Raw genomic sequence first — 13,477 nt, 5'->3', positions numbered from 1 at the left:
TGAACACCCTCACTAGGCTCTCCGAAGTAGTTTAGGAAGTAATTTGTTCAAAGTCTCATAGGTTGTAGCTGACCCAGATTTTGAACCTAAGCTCTTTGATCCAAGGCTCTTTCCCTTGTATAATGCTTTGCAAATTAAAAAAAACAAAAATGTTAAGCTAATGCACTATATTTTGATAGGCTAGTATGCTGAGTTTAATATTAAGAGGTAGTTCATTTGAGTGTTAGGGAACTTCAAGTTCTAACTGAATCAATTGTCCTCTGGTACTAAAAGAATCCCAAACAATCTCAGACTGCACATAGATGGGGTCTCTAAAATGGTCCCATACTATACACCTTGATCAGACCACATCTGGAAGTTTACAATTCCAGGTGTATTTTAAAAAGCCATTGGTGAGCCAGTTAGGTGGCACACTGGACAGAGTGCCTGCACTTAAGTCAGGAGGACCCGAGTTCAATGGCCTCAGACACAAGTTGTAAGTGGCCCTGGGCAAATCACTTAACCCCAATTGCCTTAGCAAGAAAAAAAAAAGCCATTGGGAAACTGGAGAATATCTAGAGGACAAGAAAAATGATGATGGATGTGGAGAATTGAATACTCGGCCAGGAGAAGGCTTTGGGGAGGGGAAGAAAATGGGTACCTTCACAAGGAATCTTTAAGCAAAAGTTGAATTATTTCTTGGGCTACAATGAGTAAGTCTTTGCAGAAGATCATACAATCCAACCTGTGCCTGAATAGGAATTTTTTCCCTTGGTATGTCGTCACTAACGCATTTGAAGACTTCTAACAATAATTAATTACCATAGATTTTTCTTTTTTTGGCTACATTCCTCCTTAATTTCAATTCTTATATGTCATTTCATTAACATCCATATTCCCCCTTCACTAATGTCGATCTCACTCCATCCATGCACTCTTATAAATGCATCCAAGATGATCTATCCAATGTGCTGAGTGGTGGAAATAAAAGGAACATATAAGCTGTCCCTTAGTCTTGTCCTTCATTCTTGCTCAATGACCAGCCCACCTTTTTCTTTACTTGGCATGCATTTCTTTGATGGCCTTTGCTTTTTATCTGGAAAAATGGAGGTAGAAAGGGTGACATTTGACAAGAAGAGGAATGGTCTCCAAAGGAAACAAAGTTAAATGATGTAATAACATCACATGATGTCACATAGAAATTTTTCATGTCTACATATTATTTCAATTAAGCTAATCTCTTTGAAGGGTGGACATGTGGCACTTAAACAGACCAGATAAAATGATGTTCCAGGGGCAATTAAGTCCTTAGGAAATCTAAGTGAGTAACTGGTAGAGGTATGCAACAGCAAGGCTTCTTTAAAGCCAAATTCATTTGCTCCCAACATAAAACTATTGTGAAATGATGATCAAGGCAACATTTTTCTGGGTATGCCTTTTTAATCCTTGAACCCTAGGATTATGTCCTATGAAAAGACATCATTAATTCCTCGTAGAGTGATTCAAAAGTTTAGGTCAACCCTAAACAGAACCACATTTGGAGGCTCATTTCAGGATCTAAAACCAATATTCCTGTCCTCAAACCAGTCAGTCAGAAAGAGAGAGGAAAAAAGCCATATGCAGGGGGGATGAGCCTCTCCCATGGCAGGACAAGATTCCCAGGAAGGGAGCTAATAACTGGAAAGTAAAAAGTGAGGAAATCAAACAGATAAGAGAGCTAAAGCTAGAAAAGGAGGAAAGGAAGAATGAAAGCAGAGATACAGCAGTTCTTGGGGGGATGTGTCCCCTTCTTAAACTGCTTTAGGTAGTTAAGGCTGAGCCTTTCTTGTCCCACCTAACTATGAATCATCACCTATTTTTCCTTTTCACTGACCTAGATAAGGCAAGGTGGTCCACTGCTGCAGGTAAAAATAACCAAGGAGTTGTCCCCCTCGAACTTATGTCCCTCTTTTGGAAGACAAGTGATCAACCGACTTTTTCCTTTTCTATTCCTGTCCAGTTTTACACCTAAGAATGTTACTTCCAACCCCCAGTAACCAAATCCTACCCTGACTTCATGTGACCTGAATTCTCTTTCTCTGTAAAACCTTCCTTGAAATGTACTGACCCAAACTATTGACTGTCCCCTTAAGACTCTAAAGTATGACCCTCATGCTTTCATTCAAACCAGACAGGACTGGTAGGGTTGGACCAAGTCTCAAAGGGACAATCCCTTATCTTTCTGCAGACAACAAAAGGGGAGAGATACTATTTTGCATCATTCTATTTCATTGTGTGTGTATTATTTACCCAGCTATGGGTCCTTGAGGGGAAGAGCATATCTTCTCCTATTTTCCCCCAGCAGAGCAAACACTTGCTGAACTGAAAAAAAATTTTTTTTGACATGGAGGGTGAGGCTAGATGGCCCCTCCGAAGCACCACAAGGGCCAGAAAGCTCTTGCCAAAGCCTAGGAGGAGGCCCTGGAAGATAAAAGTCCATGGAGAGCTGGGGAGAGCCGGCAAGCATATGATCTCACACACAGTGTGTACAGGGGGCCAGCAGCATCCGTACTTTTATCCAAACTACACAAAAAGGCCAGGCAGGGGCTGAATTCAGCCCCATATATCTTTCTACACAAACTGGAGGGGAGAGACAAGAGGAAAATCCAAGTCTGTGAGGTTGGGGAGGAGCTGGGCCGAGGTCACGCAGACAGGTCACTATTGTCAAAGCGCTCTTGGTCATAAACCTCAGCCACCACCTTTCGGCCAGCAAACCAACGACCATTGAGGGCCTGGATAGCCTTGTGCGTCTCTGAGGCCATGGAGAACTCCACAAAGATCTTGACTATAATTTCAGCGTCCTCCTCCTCACCCTGCTTTTCCTGATAGATGATGACACGGTTGACAGCCCCAAACTTGCCACACTCCTCTGTCACTTCCCCTTCCAGGTCATCATCAATGTCTTTGGGGTCCACCATGTTTCGCAGAACCATCACTGTAGACTGGAAAGACAATGGGATGTGAGCACTGGGACTAGGTGTCCTCAATCTCAGAACTGTAGGTGGGGAGGGTTTTCTCTCCTGTTTTTATGCACTGCCCTACTTGATATTGCAGATTAACACAGACCTTCATGTTGCCCCTCCCCTTTGACTGTAATCCTTCTGCCACATACTCCTCCCTTTCCCTAACCTCCCACATAATTATGGTTAGTTTAAAAGAATAACAAACAGAACCCAAAGATCCCAGGCTGATTCCTAGGAGCAGATATGGTGCCTGAAGCCATTAAAAATCAAGACAAAAATTTATGAATGTGAAGATGGGCTCCTACAGTGGGAGGATGTGGATTTGAAAGGGACACAGATGCAGGATGATGGGAATGGGATGGGACAAAAGATGTAGGGAAAAGATTGAATTTTTCTGCGAGTCTCATTTACCTCCTGCTTCCGCAGCAGTTTTTGCATGACCATGTGGCGGGCACTACTGCCTGAAATGCTCATGTGCTCCTGCTCACTTAGCATCTCTGGCCGCTCTGACTCAGGGAACAATTCCTCCTCTTCCTTTTCCTTCTTGGGCTCCAAGAGGCCTAGTGTTGGAGGACTAGCCAGAATGGGGTTCACCACTCCCACAGAAGGAATGGTGACAGGGATGGGGGGTCTTGCCGGGGTAACACCTGTCACACAACAAAAACTATGGGTTATCAGTTGAAATCTTTCTCCCCCACCTCTCATAGCTCAAGTCCTAACAGAAAAAAAACAGTGGTGAACTAAAGAGGAATAATGATGGAGCCAAAAGAGCAAGTCTATTAAAAGCAACAAAGTTGGGGAGAAAAAAAGGTGAACAGGGAAGACGGAGATCCAGCAACAGATTTGTATGGGTGGGTGGAAAGCTTACCTGTGATGACTCCAGGAGCTTGAGCTGCCATGACAGCTTGTGGTAGAGCCCCTAGTGGCTGGGCCAGAGTCAGTGCTGGTGACACTAACCCAGGAGTAGCCAGAGTGCCCAGTACAGCTGCACCAGCCACTGCTTCCTACAACACAATAGGAAGAACTCAGGCCAAGACTTTATACAACTCACGGCCAACACCTCTCACACATACATATTTCCTCCTTAGTCCACACCTATTCCATACCTCACCACTCTTCCCCAACTCTAAAGTTGTCCCTTGGTCTTCCCAATAAGACAGTGGATTAAAAAAACAAAAAGCAAAACAAAACAAACACACACACACACACAAACTGTATCCCTCCAGTGGCTCTCACCTGAGCAGTGATCTTGGCTGTGGCAGCAGCTGCTGCTACAGCAGCTGCAGGTGGAAGGCCCCCAGGCGTGGCAGGTGTAAGCAGGGGCATGGGTGGTGTGACTGCCTTGCCTACCCGAAGGTACTGGCCCCCCAGGTCAAAGAGATTCATGGATGAAACAGCATCTTGAGAGGACTGGGCCTTTTCATACTCTGCAAGGATGGAGAAACCAGTAAGACCTGTGGCAGTTTATCTATGGCCCACTCTTCCACCTTTCCCTTGAGTCAGGGCCTTGCTAAAGGCCCTTCTCCCTCTCCTCTTACTCTGTCCTGGGCTCACCAATGAATCCATAGCCTTTGTGTTTTCCTGTGGTTGGATCCCGGGCCAAAGTACATGACTTGATCTTGCCGAATGCCTCAAACACACTCTTGATGTCATCGTCTGAGAGGTCCTGGTGCACTGAGGCCACGTAGATGCGGTTGAAGGCTCTGGCTTCTTCAGCCAGTTGGTCAATGATGGGCTGAGCCTGTCCGATATTACTGGGCCTACCCACCTGAGAGTGGGTGGCATGAATGGGCAGGTTAGGCAGACCACTCAAAGTACTCTGATAGGCCAAGCTTATCACAACCCGAATGTATTTCCTGACCACCAATCAGCAAGGAACTAGATCTCAGGAAGGGCAAGTCTTTTTAGTCAGAAACCCTAGGTTAAATCTTCTATCAGGATGGAACAAGGAAGGGGGAAAGAAATCTCAGAACTATCAATGTGGCAGCCACATCATGCCCAGATTCAAGGCATTCTATCAAGTTTATCTTGTTTCCACTCTGAACTGAGGAACACTGACTCCACGTTTGCATTTAACTGCCTGTGAAAATGTTTCCAAGAGAATTCATATCAAACTGTGGTTGTCAAAATGTGTAAACTCTCATGAGTTTTAATGTCATTATGAAAAAACAAGGATCTTGCCCACATAAATCCATGTTTGGACCCCCTGGAAAGGCCCTCTATCATTAGGCTTTTTCCAGTGAAACATTCATCTTGTCTAGTCCCTTCAACCCTCCACTCCAAATAATAATATGCAATGAGCTTTTGGTCTTGTTCAAGTCCTTCTGGCTCCTGAAAGCCTCCTTTCTTCATCTATGTCCTGGACCCAATCACCCCATACTAAAGGGGAGGGTACTCCCTGAAGTTCCTCACCTTAATATTCCTTCCTCCTAACATCACAGAGTTCATCTGCTCCAAGGCCAACTGAGCTGCTTCTGGAACCTCATATTCCACAAAGGCAAAACCCTAAATGCAGGGGAAAAGCCAGGTTATGGGGGGATGGGGAGCCTTGGATCTGGAGCTAAGTCCCAGCATACACTTAGCACCCCCTGGAGACAAAGCCTCCTTCTTAACCCACCCAGGGCTAGGAGTAAAGCATATAAGGAAACAGGAGTAGGCCCAGGCCCACCTTGTGTTTCATGGTGACTGAGTCCCAGGACATGTCTATGCTCTTGATAGGCCCAAAAGGGGCAAAGGCCTGGCGGATGGTATCTTCTCCCAACTCATAGTAGATGGAGCCTACATACACCCGACACATGATTGCCAGTGCCCTCTGCCTTTGAGCTGCCATCTAAAGGGGAGAGAAAGAGAGAGAACCACTGACCCATGAGCATGGGGGAAGAGTGAGGGAGCCAGGAAAAATTTCTCCCCAAGCCCCAATACCACCCCAACACCCTTTTTCAGAGCTGTGGGAGACAGCTCACCCTGCACACACACACAGCAGCAGGGGCAGGCTCTGGCCAGGCTGTGCAGGGCAAGGTGGCAGCAGGCTGGCGGGCGGGCAGGCAGGCCCCCAATCCCACCCTCCCCCCTGCTAGCCCCTAAAAGGGTGAGCTCCCAGTCACACATTGATGCTGACCAATCACCTCTGCAATGGCTGCTTCAGGTGGCCAGGCCTGGGATCTCCATACCTTTTCCCCATTCCCTATTTCCTTCCCATATTTATGGGGAATTCAATAAAACAATATACTGCTCTGGCCCAAGGAAATAAAGCCAGGCCTAAAGGAAACCAGGCTGTTGGGGGCAGGGAAATTTCAACAAAAGCATCAACAATTACTTGTCCCTCTACCCTTCCCTCCCATTCCTCCCCCAGGTCAGGCCCTGATTGCCTAGGACATATGCAATGCTGGGACTTTGGCCCAGAAGGAGTTAAATGATTTGGAGGTATTTGAATTCTATCTGTAGGGCAGTGTCACGAGCCTTACCCCTCAGTTCTGCTAGACAGAGCCCTACTACACTTAGGCTGGAAGATGCCCTCTATTCAGCTCTCCCATCTTGGGAGGCTATCTCTGAAAGTCATACGATTCCAGCCTAGGGTTTAAAAGGAGAATCCAGAGCCCTAAGGGCCCTCTCCAGAAGTTGGGATCCTAAAGACTGAGCTCTAAATTCAGCAAAGTATAGGCCCAGCTCCCTTGTTTTCTCCTCATCATCCAGGCTCATTATACCTAGCTTTTTAAAACAAAGAGAATCTAGGAACAGGGAGGCTGGGAAGATGGGAAGGGCACCTCAAAGTAGAAACCTTGAGCTGGTCTTAGCCCTGGCCAACACCTGCTAGTAGCAGGTCCTCTTAAGAAGTAAGGTCCACAGGAGAGGACGGAGGGAATGTGGCAAGAGAGCTCAAGTGCTTTTCCCTCAGCTATATTCTATCCAAGGACTCCATGGCTACAGAATCCAGAGGGGTTAACAGGGAGATGGGGAGGAGGGCTGGCTAAAGAGTTTGGACTCTTCATGTCCACAGCACAAACCACATATATGCCAAAGCCCATCCTTGCACAGGCCCCAGTAAGCAGAATCAGTCCTTGCTAGGGGATAGTAGGGAGAACAAATGCAATCCCAATAAGCCGGCTCCCCACCTCACCCTTTAATGACCCAGAATGACTATATAGCAACTGCCTGCATCAAGAGCATTAAGAGGTGTAGGGAATTCCTTTGATGAAGTGGAGGGAGGAGTTAGCATCCTACCCCCTAGGTTGTCAGGGTGGTCTCTATGGGTCAAAGCCTCACAATGTGAGAGCAGTGGGCTTCCTTCTGGCAGCTGTGGGGCTAAGGAGATCGACAGACAAGATAGTGACCATAGCAAGAGGAAAGGAAAGGCTGTTCCTAAGGAAATGGCTGGGACTGGCACTAACACTGGGGCTGAACTGTTCAGTAGAGACCCTTGACTGGGAGGCACTATCGACTCATCCACACCATGCTCTGAGATGTTAGAATGTCCCTTCTACTTCTCTCATCCCCCAAATCACCAGCCTAAGTCAGGCACAGTGCTGCTGCTCCTAGGAAAGGGCTGGGGAGAACCAGCTGTGCTTATTCCTCTCTCAGTAGACTCAGCATACATCAGAAAAGTGGAAGAGGAGGCAGGGAAGCACACTGTCCTCCTTAAGGAATATCTCCAAGGACATGAAAGGGACATCCTCCCCTCTCCCCTTTAGCCCTGACTTTGAACCCAATGCTGCAGCTAGCCCTTTCCTGACCAAGGAGGGCCACCTTGGGAAGAACAGGAGAGTTGGAAGCCACAGATAGTTCAGACAAGTCAATCCTTAAGTATACCCTTCACCTTCAGGTCTGTTTACGCATTCTTGGCATCTGCCTCATCTACCCCAAAGGACAAGATCATAGTGGTTCTTGGGGAAGGGGAGAAAGAAATGAGAAAACAGGAAGCACCCTGGACAATACCCAGGGTCTAGAGGTCATTATGAAAAAGTGACCAATAAGCCATTTAGATACTATAGGTAAATCCTGCAAACCTATCTCTCCCCAGAAAGGCCTTATGCCTTCTCCCTTAAAATTAAAGCCCCAAAGATGGGTTTATCTTTCCCCTTCTCAAATCGATGGTTCCCTAAGAAAGGGAAATCTTCATTCTTACTTATGGTTAACTGAGGACAGGGCCATGTCTCACCCTCTCAGACTGAAGGGGAGTCTCCAAGGGCAGAGAGTTTATAGATCATCAAACACAATGCCCCTCTCCCTCTAGAGCAAGGGAACTCCCAAAGGGCAGGGACCACAACTTTCCCTTCAGGCCAGAAACCTCCTGACAGGCCAAGGCTACTTTATTAGAGGGGAGACTCCCCAAAGGCTAGATCGTGCTTTCTGCTCCCAGAGGGCAGGGACCAAGTCTCTCATCAAATTGAGCAGGCCTCTCCCATCTTAAAGCAGGGCCTCCCTGAAGGCAGGGGGCACATCTTCCTTAGACTAGGGACAAATTCTCTTATCAAAATGAGGTGGGGTCCCTCTATTGACACCATCAAACCAAAGGCAATCTCTCCTCCTAAACCCAGGAGTTTTCAGGGAGTAATATCACTAACCAACCAGGGGCTGTCCTTTCTTTCCCTATCAGAGAGACCATGTTAGGGGCCATGTCCCTCAAACAAGGGATTCTTCCCCCACTGCATTTGACCAGGGGCCATTTCCCTCTTAGAATAGGGGCACCCTGATAGTGAGGACTATATCTTTTCCTTTCTCTGTCTCTAAAGTGCCCCCAGCCCAGGGCTTTGCCCATATTTCATACTGAGGCTGGGGAGGGGATGGTAGAGGGGAAATGGGGGGAAATGGAGGGAGGATGGAAGGGAATGGGGATGGCTGATGGAAAACTGCCTTCCTTCCTTATAAATTCCTATTGCCTACGAGCCAGGTAAGGCTTTTCACTTACTGGGCAGACCCCAAAGCGGGGGCTGCTTCTGGCTCATTGGTGGCCTCCTCTGGTGGCTAGGCAACTCTCTGTTCGTGACAACCCATTAATGGCAGCCCACAAAAAAGCCCAAGGTCAATCCTCCAGTAACTTTATTGCTCCCTTACCCTCCACCCACCTCCCCCAGCCCCTCAGTTGATTATGTAGCTCCCTCCCGTCCTCCCTCCCACCCAGGACTTAATATGATGCCATGGGGTCCCCCCTCTCTCACCAGAAGCCCAACCACGGCCCAAGAGACAGGCCAGCCGGGAGGGAGCGTAGTTGTGCAGGGAGCCTGCCCTCTGCGGCCCCAAGTGCGTGCGTGGCTGGCTGCTGCCCTCCCAGGCGGCTGCTGCCCCTCCGGAGTTACCTGGCCGGTTACTTTTAAGGCGGGCCCTCAGAACGGAGGCATCCCTAGGGAAACGGCTGTCCCCCAATGTCCCGGGGGGGTGTGCTCCCAAACAGCTGGCCAGCTGCTGCCCGGGCCCGGCCCCGCCCGGCTCTCTGCTCGGCTCGTCCAGAGCTGGCGGGCTGGGGGAGCATGGTCCCCACCACGCGGGCCTCACTGCCCCCCTCTAGGCCCTGACTAAGGAAATGTGCCCCAGAAGAAGTGAGTATTTCTATTGACCGATTGCAAAGGTGAGAGAGGATCTCCAAAGCCCATTGTCACTGCTGCCATCTGAAAGACAGTAAAGACAGAGTTCAGTCTGTTGGAGCTGAGCATTCTCCCGCTATTGTCAACAACTCACGCAGACAGCGGCACGGAGACCCTGCCTGCTGGAAGGGCCTGCCTTCCTTCCCCTCACCGCCGACCGACCGACCGCCTGCACCGCCTGCCCCCTCAGGGCCTCCAGAGCCCCGGGCTGGCCGGGCCCAATGTGCCAATTCTCCAAGCCTGCCCAGCCAGGGCAGGAGGGAGGTAGGGAGGGAGCTGCAGTGGAGGGAGCAGTAGCCTCTCCCAGCAGGGGAGGGAGGGAGAGAGGGAGGAGGAAGGGATGGAGGGAGAAAGGGAGGGAGAGAGGAAGGAGGCAGGGGTTCAAGGCACTATAGACCTTGGTCATCCAAGCCTTTGCCTCACCCCTGGCATTATAAGGAGCCCCTCATACAAACATCACAACCACCACACCAGCCACCTGAGAGCAGAGCAGAGCAGAGCTGCCTCTCCTAGGCATATGCCTTGGCCCCAGAATCCAGACTGGAACTTCCCATCCCAGGGAGAAGGAGAATTTTGGGGGAGAGGCCAAGCCCAGATGGTCCTACCTCCTGCTAAGGGGGAGGGGGGGACGGGGGAGAGGGGGCGAGGGGGGAAGGAGGGGGCAGGCAGGCTGCGGGCCATAGCTACATTACATAGAACTCAGCCCTACAGCCCAAGGCTTATGGACAAGAAGAGCCACTATACACACCACATGTACCTGCGGGCCATGCAGACAGCCCAGGAAAGGGAAAGGGAAAGGGAAAGCAGTGAGCACTGAAGATGGGATGGCAGCAGATGGGGACGGAAAGAGTAGGAGAGCGGGACCCCAGAGTGACGGAACAGAACAAGGGTTGTATGGGCTCAAACAACACAGGGAAGAGCCAATATGAAAAAGAAAAGTAGGGAAGAAAACAAAGAGAAAAGAGGGAGAAAACATCAGGGAATAGAAAGTCCAATGGACTGGGGGAGTAGAGATGAATCAATCTCTGGGAAAGCCCAGGGATCTCTAAAGTAGGCCCCAGGAATAGGGGTTAAGAGAGAGTTTGTAAAACTTCTCAGGATTCAGCAGGAAGTGGGAAGGGGGAAGAGGAAGAGGAGGAGGCAGCAGCAGCTTCCCTTCCCCAATCTGACTGGTTGGGGCACTTTTCACAGCACACTTGGATTTTACTGTGGAAACAGCAATGAGAGGCCTGGGCCTGGGGGCCAGCCAGCTGTCATGGCTCCCTGGGACCTGGGCTCCTCAGGGTAGGGAAGGGAGGTAAAGCATAATAAGGAGGGTATCTCACCTGGAGGTTGGTGAGCTGCTGCTGCTGGTGGGCGATGGTTTGCTTCACCAACACACTCTTGATGCTCTGCTCCATGGCATACTTCTTGGCCTATCAGAGAAGCAAAGAGATAGTATAGTCTTAACAATCAGGGCCCAGAGTTGAGTAACGTTTACTCTTCTCACAGATTCAGGCAACAAAATTTAGGTAACCCAATAGCTAATAACTTGGGAGTAAAAGTCACACTTATAGAAAGACCCACCTTGTCCAAAGAGTCTGGAACAGAAGGCCCTCATTACCAGTTGGATCTCATCCTGGTCTGTCTACATCCTTAAAAACAAGGATTCTTAACCTGGGTCCACAAACTTGTTTTTTGAAAAATATTTTAACATCTGTATTTCAGTATGACTCCTTGTAATCCTATGTATTTTACACATTTAAAAAGATTTTTTCTGAGGAATGATTTCTATCCAAGAGGTCTACAATATTAAAAAGTTTAAGAATCTCTTTCCCAAAGCTTTTTCCTACCCAGTCTACACCCAAGATAAAATCCCAGAAACTCCTAGACCATCAAAGTTAGAGATGCTTTCTAGAAAGCATCTAGTTCAAATCCCTCACTGATAAAATGTGGCCATCTTTTCCAATTTTGTGGATCAAGGTCAGCGCCTTCATAATTTAGCTGGGTAAAAGAGCTGCCACCTCAGTTCTTGTCAACAGTCTCCACCAGCTCAAAGCCCCATGAAGCACCTTTCCTAATCCCTATAGGAGCTTGAGCCATCACTTCATCAAGGTCAAAAGTAAGGGAAAAGTATCATAGGTTAAGGTTGATTCATACAATGGGTCTACAGAGCTTTGATAAGCTATATAAGAAACTATTTCTGGACTAGGGAAAGGGAAGGAAATGATTGCTCACCTTCTGGAGGGCCTCCTGCTGTTCAGGTGTGAGGGGTGGCAGCCCCAGCTTTGCTGCTGTGCTCTGCCCATTTTCCATTTTGATGGAATCTGTGCCCTGGGAGACACAAGAGCCATGATCAGCTGTCCCACACTCTTCATACAGATATACAAACCCTAGAGATAGCATTGCTGCTATTCTTACTCCCTTCTCCCATCCCCAGAGAAGGAACTACATATATATATTCTCATTCTTAACCATCTCCTCTCCCCCCAATTTTACTCCCAAAGCACAAATGACACACAAATTTTCTCTACTGATATGAACGGTGATATGATAATACATCTACCTGAGTGAATGCCTTTTATAACCCTAAAACCAGAATCCTTAGGATTTGGGCACTAACCACTCACTTCCTCTTTTCTCACTCTCTTTTTCAAGCTCTCCTGAACATTCATTTCCCACTGCCAACATGTTCAGGATGTTCTGTTGTCTTCATTCTCATTCCCATGCCTTCAGCTTTTAGGACAGTAGGACTCAGTATCCAGACATCTTTACCTCAACTAGGGCTGAGCCCATCCTGACCTAAGAACCATTCTTGTGGTCTCCTACCTAGATAGTTTTTATATAGTCTCAGTCCATGCTATTCTGCCTCTACCCAGAATTCAGCAGAATCATTCCAAAGGGCCAGTGTGACTACTGTCTGAGGACCCAGAGCATTCAATGGCCAAGCTAATAAATCAAATCAAAATTTATTAAGTGCCTACTGTGTACCAGGCACTGGGAGGCCAGATCCAAAACTGGCTGAGCACCATTTCTTTTCTCTGTTCCAAGTACTGGGACAGGTAGGATGAGACATGGAAAGGCAGATAACTTTACTCAGCTCCCCAATCCTAACAACTGACAGCCAATTCAGGCCCCTTATAATCACCTCAGAAAAGACTAGGAGAAAAAACCCCAAATATCTGCCCCCTCTCTTTTACCCCTATTTTAGAGTCTCAATAATGTTATGACCAAAGTGGGATCTAGTCCAGTCCTGAAAGATAAGGCCAGAAAGTTGCCCTTCTCTAATATTTTCCAGGCAGAGGTTAAAAATAACATGAATTCTCTACCTGAACCTGGCCAAAAAAAGTCCAGAATGAGCAAGGAGAGGTTTGATGAGCCCCACTAAAGCCCCATATCTAAAAGAAGCTGCCAGGACCAATTCACCAAGAGGAGATTCCAGATTCTGTCTCAAACCTTAAACCCTCTCCATTTAGCCACCTTCTTTTCTCTAAGAGAAGATCTCAGATTTGGCCTAAGGCCAGGGTGACTGGCAAAGCTGAGAGGCCCTGTTTCCCTGTCTCTCTGGCCCAGAGACTAATAAGCCCCTTCTCTCTTTCCATCTGTCCTTGCCCCAGAGAATGCACACAAAGGCAAAGTGGGTGGAGGGAAAACAGGGGTGAAGGATATAGCACAGAAACAAAGAGCTCAAAAGCTAGGAAATAAAAGGACTACACAGGATGAAGATTTTTGTCTTCTATAGCAACCAGCTTAGCAAATGGCTCTCCTTATCATTCCTACTTCTGAGGCCTGAGAGAGGGAGAAAGCTGCTTATCTGATGGAAAAATGGTTTAGCTTACTTTGAGGCATTAAAACAAGGCATAGAAAGGAAACATCCAACTCCTTAACCCCCCAATCTCCAAGAAGCAAAATAAAGGAACCCATCTCCTTTGGGAAATA

The 13,477-nt window shown here is 48.0% G+C and overlaps 1 protein-coding gene across 3 annotated transcripts in view; it reads right to left on the bottom strand.

The window, feature by feature from the left end:
- Positions 1-1,998: 1,998 nt before the first annotated feature.
- PUF60 (poly(U) binding splicing factor 60) overlaps positions 1,999-13,477 on the bottom strand; it is a 33,750-nt gene continuing 22,271 nt past the window's right edge. Inside the window, exons 3-12 of one of the 3 annotated variants that reach the window (XM_003760515.4) lie at positions 11,777-11,872; positions 10,885-10,974; positions 9,533-9,583; positions 5,650-5,811; positions 5,394-5,486; positions 4,536-4,749; positions 4,218-4,408; positions 3,850-3,985; positions 3,393-3,628; positions 1,999-2,960 (exon numbers count right to left, since the gene is read on the bottom strand). In XM_003760515.4, coding sequence (XP_003760563.1) covers positions 2,661-2,960; positions 3,393-3,628; positions 3,850-3,985; positions 4,218-4,408; positions 4,536-4,749; positions 5,394-5,486; positions 5,650-5,811; positions 9,533-9,583; positions 10,885-10,974; positions 11,777-11,872 — 1,569 coding nt within the window. In that variant the 3' untranslated portion in view covers positions 1,999-2,660. The remainder of the gene's footprint in view (positions 2,961-3,392; positions 3,629-3,849; positions 3,986-4,217; positions 4,409-4,535; positions 4,750-5,393; positions 5,487-5,649; positions 5,812-9,532; positions 9,584-10,884; positions 10,975-11,776; positions 11,873-13,477) is intronic. The other 2 variants (XM_012541955.3, XM_012541954.2) reach the window with 2 other exon arrangements.

This window comes from Sarcophilus harrisii, chromosome 1 (assembly GCF_902635505.1).
Source record: "Sarcophilus harrisii chromosome 1, mSarHar1.11, whole genome shotgun sequence".
NCBI lineage: Eukaryota > Metazoa > Chordata > Mammalia > Dasyuromorphia > Dasyuridae > Sarcophilus > Sarcophilus harrisii.
This window is presented reverse-complemented; position numbering and strand designations above follow the sequence as displayed.